Below are 9,392 nucleotides of genomic sequence, written 5' to 3' on the forward strand. Positions count from 1 at the left end.
GTAATTAAATAAAAGTTTTTTAATATGATAAAACATTTCCTTTTGCCATTCCATAAAACACAAGTTTCTTGTTACACAGTTATGCTCCCCATAAATTTTGTACTCCTTTTTGCTAGCTATACAATTAAAAGTGTCAATCTTGGGAATTTGGGATATTAGATTGTCCATTTGACTCAAATTATTACTTATCTCAGTAAGTGATTGATAAAATAAGATCCAAAACCACAATTTATAAACGTTTCTGAAAATATGAATTTAACATGCAACTTAATTTTATAGGCAACAATTATATATAACTCCACTATGATTTATTATTTCAAAATACACCCTTTCAATTTAATCTGCCCTTTCAATTTTCTCAAAAAACACTGCAATAATAAGATAGAACTCAAGTTCTTTCACACTAAGGAAAAATAAAATATTAATAAGAAAAGTCACGTGCATGTTCATGAAGCCATGGGAAGTAATGAAGCTTCATTGGCTAAAAACGGAGAGCCCCACGTGCTGCTATGGGCCACTGACCACCTTCAAATTTACTATGCTAATGTGTCTTCTTCTCTTTCAAAATTCCAGCTTTTCTACTGCTATTAAAATCCTCGAATTTCAAGAAGAAAAAAGTGTTTATTTTAGTAAAAGAATTTGCCTAAATTTCCAGCTTCATACTTTCTCCGCATAGTTGGACATGGCTTCTTTCTTCATTCCCATCACAACCAGCTAAAAATGTAAGTCTTCCAGCTATTTGTTAAAATGTCAAAGAATGTATTTGCAACATAACCCTTTTACCTTTTTATAAATTGCTAATTTATTGTATGATTAAACACAAGAATGTATACAGATTCCAGCATTTTCAATCTCTTTTTTCTGATAATTCTTGTTTATTCTTTCTGTTATTGAAGTTGTGGGTGAGTTTCTCATTTCTTAACTTGATTCTTTAATAATCAAGAATACATGTTAATATTGTGACCTCAACATTGAAAATTATCTCGTGCAAATTGCAAATGAAATTCTTGATTTCTAATAATTAGACATAAGCACTGCAAATAGTACTCACTCTACCAACATATAATCTTGATTTTTACTTGTAGTGAAAGGTGCAATTTTGGGCTTGCTATGGAGGAAAAACAAGATGATATTGCTGCAAATGAGGCTATAGAATTTAGTATGAGAGATTCCAATATTCCTACCAATCCTAGTAATAGTAATAGTAATTGCCCTAGAAGTTCAACTCTCACCCAATTTGATAGTTTAAACAGAGGTGAAACATTTTCAACTGATGTCACACCTATTTTGAGAAGAAGTCCCTGTCTCAGAAATGATGCTGGTGGTTGCTCAAGTTCTAACGAAATAATAAACCATGATCACAAACAAGGGTCTCAATCAATTGGATGGACAGGGCAAAATAGTAGGATAATAGACGAAGAATTTGAATACCGTAGTAAAGATTCATCAAAATCATGCTCAAGGAAAGAGCTAAAGAGGGCATTTATGAGCTTACAAGATGTAGAGTTTTCACCGAATAAGCAAATGAATATGGACTCTAGTATATCTTCTGATGTGATAGACGGCCCAAACATTAATAATATGTCTTCTCCTAGCTTTACTAACTTGAGAGAATGGTTAGAATCTAAGGCTGGTGTTGATGTAAGCAAGAATGACAAAATGCTCGTGTTCAAGCGGATAGTGCAAGTAGTGAATGTGTTGCACGTTCAGGGCATCGCCCTGCTAGAACTCCGACCATCTTCGTTTATCTTATTAGACACCGGGGATGTTGAATACATCGGTTCCACGACAGAGACTGAGCTATGGGGTGTGCAAGATTCTTCTATGGGGAAGAGGTGGTCGAATTATCGGAATGTTCAGCTTGAAGAGAAATGGTATGCTTTTCCTGAAGGTTTCAAAACAAGAGACTTACTTTCACTAAATGTTTACTCTCTGGGACTTCTATTATTTGAGGTCAGTATAAGTTCCATAAATTTTGTTTAAGAATGTGATGTGTTCATAAATTTTGAGGTATGTTGTTCTGTTATTTATTTTACCTGATCGATCTTTCTACAGTTTTTGTGCTACTTTGAATCGATTGAAGCGCACACTGTAGCTATGACAGATTTGCATCATCGTATCTTGCCTCCGAGTTTTCTTTCCAGAAATCACAAGGAAGCTGGATTTTGTCTTTGGCTGCTTCACCCTGAACCTTCTTCTCGCCCTACAACTAGGTACCGTTGTTGCCTTCGTTTAATAATGTAATGAAATGCCAAAGCACTTGCAACTAGAAGTATATCCACTTTAGCATTTCTATTACATCATCATTTGTTTGTACACATCGTTCTTGAATATTTTATGATTGGTGAATAGGGAAATCCTGCAATCTGATTTACTGTCTGGACTTGAAACTGCAAGAAGTCCCGACAATGAGGAAGCATCATGTGTGGAAATGGTTGATGATGTTGAATTCGATATCTTGATTCATTTTCTTGTCAAGCTAAAGGAAGAAAAACTGAACAAGGCCTCCAGTTTGTTGAAAACTTTGAATTTCTTAGATTCTGATATCAAGATGGTCGAGAGATGGCGAAGTTATTCAGCTGCGAAGGATCAGTTCGAGAGCCCATCTAGCTCAGTTTACAGTATGAATATGCTAAAAAACAAGTTGTTGGGAAACATGAAGGAGCTAGAAAATACTTACTTTTCCGTGAGATCTAGCCAGCTAGACAACGAAATGCCACATATGACACGATCAAACAGCGATGTCCTGAGAAGACGCGACCACTTGTCTCAAGGTGGAACTCGACATGAAGAGAAACACGTAGAGCGTATTGGAACCTTCTTCGATGGTGTCTGCAAGTTTGCTCGGTATGACAAATTCGAAGTTTGTGGGATTCTGAGAAACGATGATATTCTTAGCTCAACAAATAAGGTGATTTGCTCTTTGTGTTTCGACCCTGAAGAAGAGTACCTTGCTGTTGCTGGGGTTTCGAAGAAGATCAAAATATTCGAGTTTCATTCACTATTGAATGATTATGTTGATGTTCAGTATCCACTACTTGAGATGTCGAATAAATCGAAGTTCACTTGCATTTGCTGGAATAACCACATCAGAAATCATTTGGCTTCAACTGACTATGATGGTGAGGTGCAGGTATTTATTAACATCATGCGTTAAAATTCGTTTGTGTGATTAATTATCGAGTTACATTGCTTCTTCGGCCGTAGATATGGGATGCGAGCACGGGACAAAGATTCAGGCAGTACAAGGAGCATAACAAGAGAGCTTGGACCATTGATTTCTCTCATGTGGATGCAAAAATATTTGCTAGTGGCAGTGATGATTGTTCTCTTAAAATATGGAGCATCAACCAGGTATCGATATCAGACTAATTTTTGTGAATGTACCAAAATGGCAAAAAATAGGCTATCTTATAGCGACAGAGGGAGTAGTACGTTTTCGATCTAATGGTAATATAAATCGTGATATATTCCACTTTGATTCGACAGAGAAACTCCACGGAAACTATCTGGAATCCTGCAAACGTTTGCTGTGTTCAATTTTCTCCGTGTTCGTCCCATCTTGTAGCTTCTGGATCCGCAGATTATAGAATCTATTGTTACGATCTTCGACATACAAGAATCCCATGGTGCACATTAGCTGGTCACGACAATGCAGTTAGCTATGTAAGGTTTCTAGATGCGGAGACGATAGTGTCGGCTTCCATAGACAACACATTGAAGCTATGGGATCTCAAGGCAACAACCTTAGATGGTGTGTCTCCCCCTCATGCTTCCACTTTGACATTTAGAGGCCATACTAATGATAAGGTTAGCTTTTGCTATTTCACTATCTTTTCTTTTTTGTCAAGTATTTTTCTTGATTATTGTCTATCATTTTTTTTGTAGAACTTTGTTGGGCTTGCAGTGTTGGATGGATACATAGCATGTGGTTCTGAAACAAATGAGGTAAGCTTAGATTTTCGGGATGATTTGTTCACAAATTATAGGGATCGATTGAGTGAAAATGATTTGCATGAAGTGAACGAACGAGGGTAGAAGTTTTTTAAAAAAAAAAAACTCTAATAAGGGGACAACGTAAGTTTTTCAAAAACCAAAACGATGTCATTTGACGCGTTCTTCTATTTAAAAAAAAGAATGTAGAAAAGAATAGCGGTATCATCACATCAGCTTCATTTGATCGATAATTAGGACTCAATACTATTAAGATCGAGTTATATAGACACAAGCTATATTTTTTTCTTTTTTTTGTAAATTTGAGGTAGAAAGACATCATATGATAAAAATATAGGCTTTTAAGAAAATAAAGTAAGATGAGAAGATGAAGGGATTTGTTTATGTTTCAGGTATATGCTTATACCAAATCTCTACCCATGCCCATGTGTTGCCACAAATTTGGAAGCATTGACCCAACATTAGAAGAAGAGAGTATTGGTCATTTTGTAACAAGTGTGTGTTGGAGGAAAAAATTTGAAATGATTGCTGCTGCTAACTCGAGCGGAATAGTAAAGATACTACGACTCGCAAATTCGGAATGATAGATATGCTAGTATGCTACTACATCTACATCTTTAAAAATGAGCGTTGCTCATGTCTAGCTTATTACTGTTACTGATATTATTTTCGCTTTGGGGTCTCCACAATGAAACCCGTTGGTGGAATATAAGAATGCTTTTAATTTAAGTAGAAAAGGCAAAAACACCATATTTTGAACTTGAGCTTTTATTTTACGTATATAAAACATCGTTGCATCTTATAATTTTTTTAATATGGGTGCTGGTGGCATCACATTGGTGTCCACGTTACCGCATTATTACAAATCTCATTCACCAACTTGCCTCTTGTTCTATTATTATTTGGATTCATACACCAAAAACCAATACAGAAACGTCAAATAAAACTAGGCGTGAGCATCAAGATTGAGAATTATTTTTATTTAATACCCCCCTATGTATTGATCTTTTACAAATTACATAAAATTTAAAGCTTAATTAATTTGTCGTGGGATCTACAATGGCTTGAAGTTAATAATAATTTTCAATTTTCATGAATTGACGGTGATGCCGGTCGAGCCCGTGCGATCCGACTGCTCACATGAGACCTTCACATAAATATACTTACTACTTTTCTCATTAATTATAGAAATACATAAGAAAATCATGATTTCCAAAATCAAATAAAACGGACGGACTATTCCAAATCCATTTAGGCACTACACGTGTCCACTTCTCATTGGCCAACACAGCTAAGAGTGGTGCAGTTCCCGCGTAAAATCCCCTGCGACGCACCAATAAATCCATCCGTTTCCGGCAAACGGCACTTCTTCTCCCCCTTTCTCTCTCTCTCTCTAGATTTCCGATTTCTTGCTTTTCGCCATATCCACGGGATGCCATTTTTGGACCGCAAACACCGCCGCAGCCAGAGGGCGGTCCCGCTCATCCCCAGGGACCACCACGGTGGAGGGGAATTCGACGGCGCCTCCTTCTCCGGCGCGGTCTTCAACCTCTCCACCACCATCGTCGGCGCCGGAATCATGGCTCTCCCGGCGACCTTCAAGCAGCTCGGCGTCATTCCCGGGGTCATAATTATCGTTCTCGCCGGATTCCTGACGGAGAAATCGATTGAGATGATCCTCCGCTTCAGCCGCGCCGCAAAGACCAGTTCCTACTCCGGATTGGCCGGCGACACCTTCTCCGGCGCTGGCCGTTATCTCCTGCAGCTCGGCATCGTCATAAATAACGTCGGCATGCTCGTAGTTTATATGATTATCATCGGTAAAAAAAAGCCCCCTTTTCAACCTATTTTAACTAATTATTTAGTTGAAATCTCAAGGGTTTTTGGTAATGTTTGATTATTATGAGTTGTGTGAATTGAATCAATAAGCTATGAATTCTGTAATTTCTGGCTAGTGAGATGAAATTCGTTTAGGGATTAGAGTGGCAATTTTCCAGTTTCTGAATTTTTTAGTGAAAAGAGATTTTCTTGCTCTTTTTGGTTATATCTTTGGATGATTGTAATTCGTAAAGCAATAGCCACGTGTGACAGCTCAGGCAACGCATTAGGAAATGTGGTATAATGCCATATGCTGATAATAATTTGAGTCTTTGAGATTTGGATAGTGTGATCTGATCTGACCTAATAAGTAATCCAGTCATATTAAATTTAATAAGTAGCATTTGTTTTGTTTTTTTGCATTTTTGTGTAATCCAGTTACTATATGGGATTGCTATGGCGTCCGTTAAATTTATTGGTAAAACATGAGATGCTGTTTGTTTTATATGCTCGATTCGTGCAGGTGATGTGCTATCTGAGACATGGTCACAAGGGGTGCACCACACTGGTGTGGTGGAAGAATGGTTTGGGTTACACTGGTGGACTACACGTTTTTCCATACTGCTTCTCACAACCATCTTTGTTTTCGGGCCTCTGGTTTCATTCAAGCGCGTAGGTGAGGCTTTGCCAACTGAATGAAGGAGCATATTGTTTTTAAGTGTGACCATCAAATGTTAATAATTATGCCAAACATGCCTTGTGCCAATGTGAATCAGTCCAAACGAAACATCCTAATTTGCATAGTTTGGTTGATTAAGTTATGAGTTATGACGGCCTAAAAATGATGATTTGTTTCATCCACTGTGTTAGAAATGTGAAGGTATGTGGAACAGTAGGCTGAGTTTACTGCTGAAATTCTCATAGTCAGGGAGATTGTATCGAGTAATTTGACAAAGATAATCATGTTCTTTGGTTCTATATATGCATGTCGTATGTATGGATGTGAGTTGGGGGTTGGTAGATAGTCACACCGACAGGTTCACCCTGTAAGAGCTGTTCCAACTATTTAACTGCATTTTCTGTATATGCCTGATCTTTTATGCCATCAAAAACTGATACCTTTAAAATTTTATGTATGTATTTTATTTAGTTCTTGTGAAAAGAAAGTAACTTGAAAGTAACTAGTTTTAATTAAAAAGAGGAGAAGTTTCCAGAGTTATGTAGGTATTATCCAAGGGTTTATTGCTTAGATTTTAGCTCCTACCACTTCGAGATTACAAGAGGAATGCATATTTTTAGGCTACTGTTCCTCCAGTTTGGGGATTCACTCTGTGACCCCTTCGTTATTTGGTAGCTGTGTTCCTCTAGGCGTAGAATTCATTCTATGACTCCTTTGTTATTTGGATGTGTAGCTGTTTATCCAAATTGGTGGAAGGAAGTAATTAAATCTCCCATAGATGTGTTTGTAGACAATTTACTTTGTCTTGCATCCAGAAATTTGTCTTTTAACTGATTCGTCTTAGATTAAATCCAATGGAGACCATATATATACCTTAATTTCATGAGAGCTGCAATTTCTGCTTCCATTTATGCGAAAGAGTGTTTTTCAGGATATTCTGTTCTCGACCCTGTAATTAAATCTGCTATGCAATAGCCTCTGCCTTCATGGCATGCTTCCAATTGTATAGAATGAGAGTACATTACACTTTTTTAGTTGAAGTGGAATTCCTTTTTTTGTCTTCTTCCTATTGAAAAGTATGATGTAGTAACATGAAGAATCATCCCTTTTCCCAGATTCATTGCGATACACTTCAGCACTGTCGGTTGGATTGGCCATTGTGTTCGTGGTGATCATAGCAGCAGTTGCTATTGTGAAGATGATAAATGGAAGCATTGCAATGCCTCAATTGCTGCCTAATGTTGTTGATCAAGCATCTTTCTGGAAACTTTTCACGACAGTTCCTATATTGGTCACGGCCTATATTTGTCACCATAATAGTAAGTCTGCCTTAATCTCCTAATCATGTTTGTTCGAATATCAATCAAGTTGACTGGAAAGAAGTCTTAAATGTGGTTTTCAAGAAACAGGCTTTATACGCGGTTGATAAAGCTTCACTTGGTATCTATCTGATAAAATTCTGGTCACACAAAAATGATAGTATTTCACAGCTCTAGATCTTGTCATGCTTGAAACGATGCTTATATGATCTCTGTTTACCCAATATTTTTACATGGTTTTAGGAAATTGTGTTACTTGTGTATTTTTATACATAAAGAGACTTCTTATATGCCTTAGGGATCTTCTACAACTATTCTCCCCTTCAATTCATCTTAATGTGAATGCATCAAATTCGTGCCAAGCTTTGTCTACAATATTAGCTATGAAGTATCGAGAAACCTTGTTTCTTACTTATGCTTTTCTCATTGCTAAACTTTCTCTATAGTTCACCCGATAGAGAATGAGCTGGAAGATCCTTCACTGATGAAGCCCATAGTCCGGACATCAATCACGTTGTGTACTTCAGTATACATAGCAACGAGCTTCTTTGGTTTCCTCCTCTTTGGTAACCATACAATGGATGACATTCTTGCCAATTTTGATGGGGATCTCGGCATCCCATTCAGTTCGTTGCTTAATGACATTGTGAGAGTGAGCTACGCCATCCATTTGATGCTTGTGTTCCCAATTGTCTTCTACTCCCTCCGCCTCAATGTTGACGGTCTCCTCTTCCCCTACGCAATCCCCATTGTCTATGATGATCGAAGATTTTTCTCAGTAACAGCAGGTCTCATGGGGTTCATCTTCATGGGGGCAAATTTTGTTCCTAGCATATGGGATGCTTTCCAGTTTACTGGCGCCACAGCTACTGTCGCCGTTGGTTACATATTCCCTGCTGCAATCGCCCTCAGGTGAGTGAATCTTGAGTGCTCAGTGATTCGTTGCTTTAAAGTTTAAACAAATCCAACAATGTCACAACACTTGATTATCATGGCTGTTGATCCTTCCTTCCCACCTTATTGATCATGCAGGGATACACGTTCAATAGCTACAAAACACGACAGAACAATCTCGTGGATTATGATGTTCCTGGCCGTGTCCTCAAGCACTGTCGCCATCTGCAGTGATATGTACAGCATTGTTTATGGCAGTAAAACTGCGGAAGCATAGTTTTGCTTCAGGAAATTCTCTGGCAATCTGAACCACACGACTCAATCTGCGTCTCAGGTATAACTCGACTCAAACAGAATACGAAGTGAACTAACGAATAGAGAACCTGAATGCCTCTAACCACACATTCTTTGCAAGTATTTATGTAAAAAAAAATGCACAAGTTGAGACATGAGGTGAGTATAGTTGAAAATGATCCAGTTTTGGCTTTTTTTCAGTACAGCTTGTGGTAGTGAAATGTACTAACACGTTGTTGTAGATTTTTTTACAATGAATGCCAGTTTTTGTTGTAAAATTTATCAAATGCTGTCTTCTGAGTGCATCCACTATAATTAAATTCTAATTGTGATTAATAAACCATAACTCGGATTTAATACTTGGGAGATTAGGTCATAAGCAACCGATTAAGACGTTTCTTAGCTGGGTTACACACCACTTTTTCCCCATCACC

The 9,392-nt window shown here is 37.7% G+C and overlaps 2 protein-coding genes across 2 annotated transcripts; both read left to right on the forward strand.

Moving 5' to 3' along the window:
* Positions 1 to 553: 553 nt before the first annotated feature.
* LOC125219866 (protein SUPPRESSOR OF PHYA-105 1-like) lies at positions 554 to 4,663 on the forward strand. The gene is made up of 8 exons (XM_048121950.1): positions 554 to 722; positions 1,086 to 1,953; positions 2,056 to 2,213; positions 2,353 to 3,133; positions 3,208 to 3,354; positions 3,490 to 3,810; positions 3,889 to 3,948; positions 4,347 to 4,663. Exons 2-8 carry the CDS (start codon positions 1,111 to 1,113, stop codon positions 4,536 to 4,538), a joined length of 2,502 nt encoding a protein of 833 aa, XP_047977907.1. The 5' UTR covers positions 554 to 722; positions 1,086 to 1,110; the 3' UTR covers positions 4,539 to 4,663.
* A 654-nt stretch (positions 4,664 to 5,317) lies between these two features.
* On the forward strand, positions 5,318 to 9,245 carry LOC125219584 (amino acid transporter AVT6B-like). The gene is made up of 5 exons (XM_048121602.1): positions 5,318 to 5,774; positions 6,296 to 6,448; positions 7,567 to 7,770; positions 8,217 to 8,682; positions 8,803 to 9,245. The coding sequence occupies exons 1-5, from the start codon at positions 5,387 to 5,389 to the stop codon at positions 8,939 to 8,941; spliced, it is 1,350 nt and encodes a 449-aa protein (XP_047977559.1). The 5' UTR covers positions 5,318 to 5,386; the 3' UTR covers positions 8,942 to 9,245.
* The last annotated feature ends 147 nt before the right edge of the window (positions 9,246 to 9,392 follow it).

The sequence above is a fragment of the Salvia hispanica genome, chromosome 4, assembly GCF_023119035.1.
Source record: "Salvia hispanica cultivar TCC Black 2014 chromosome 4, UniMelb_Shisp_WGS_1.0, whole genome shotgun sequence".
Lineage (NCBI taxonomy): Eukaryota > Viridiplantae > Streptophyta > Magnoliopsida > Lamiales > Lamiaceae > Salvia > Salvia hispanica.

Excerpts from the sequence above, each read along its gene's own strand:
- LOC125219866 (XM_048121950.1), top strand. The coding sequence starts at position 1,111 with ATGGAGGAAAAACAAGATGATATTGCTGCAAATGAGGCTATAGAATTT. Across the intron at positions 2,214-2,352 it reads TCTTCTCGCCCTACAACTAG|GGAAATCCTGCAATCTGATT; the intron begins GTACCGTTGTTG and ends ATTGGTGAATAG. Across the intron at positions 3,355-3,489 it reads AAATATGGAGCATCAACCAG|AGAAACTCCACGGAAACTAT; the intron begins GTATCGATATCA and ends TTGATTCGACAG.
- LOC125219584 (XM_048121602.1), top strand. The coding sequence starts at position 5,387 with ATGCCATTTTTGGACCGCAAACACCGCCGCAGCCAGAGGGCGGTCCCG. Across the intron at positions 7,771-8,216 it reads CTATATTTGTCACCATAATA|TTCACCCGATAGAGAATGAG; the intron begins GTAAGTCTGCCT and ends CTTTCTCTATAG. Across the intron at positions 8,683-8,802 it reads CCTGCTGCAATCGCCCTCAG|GGATACACGTTCAATAGCTA; the intron begins GTGAGTGAATCT and ends TTGATCATGCAG.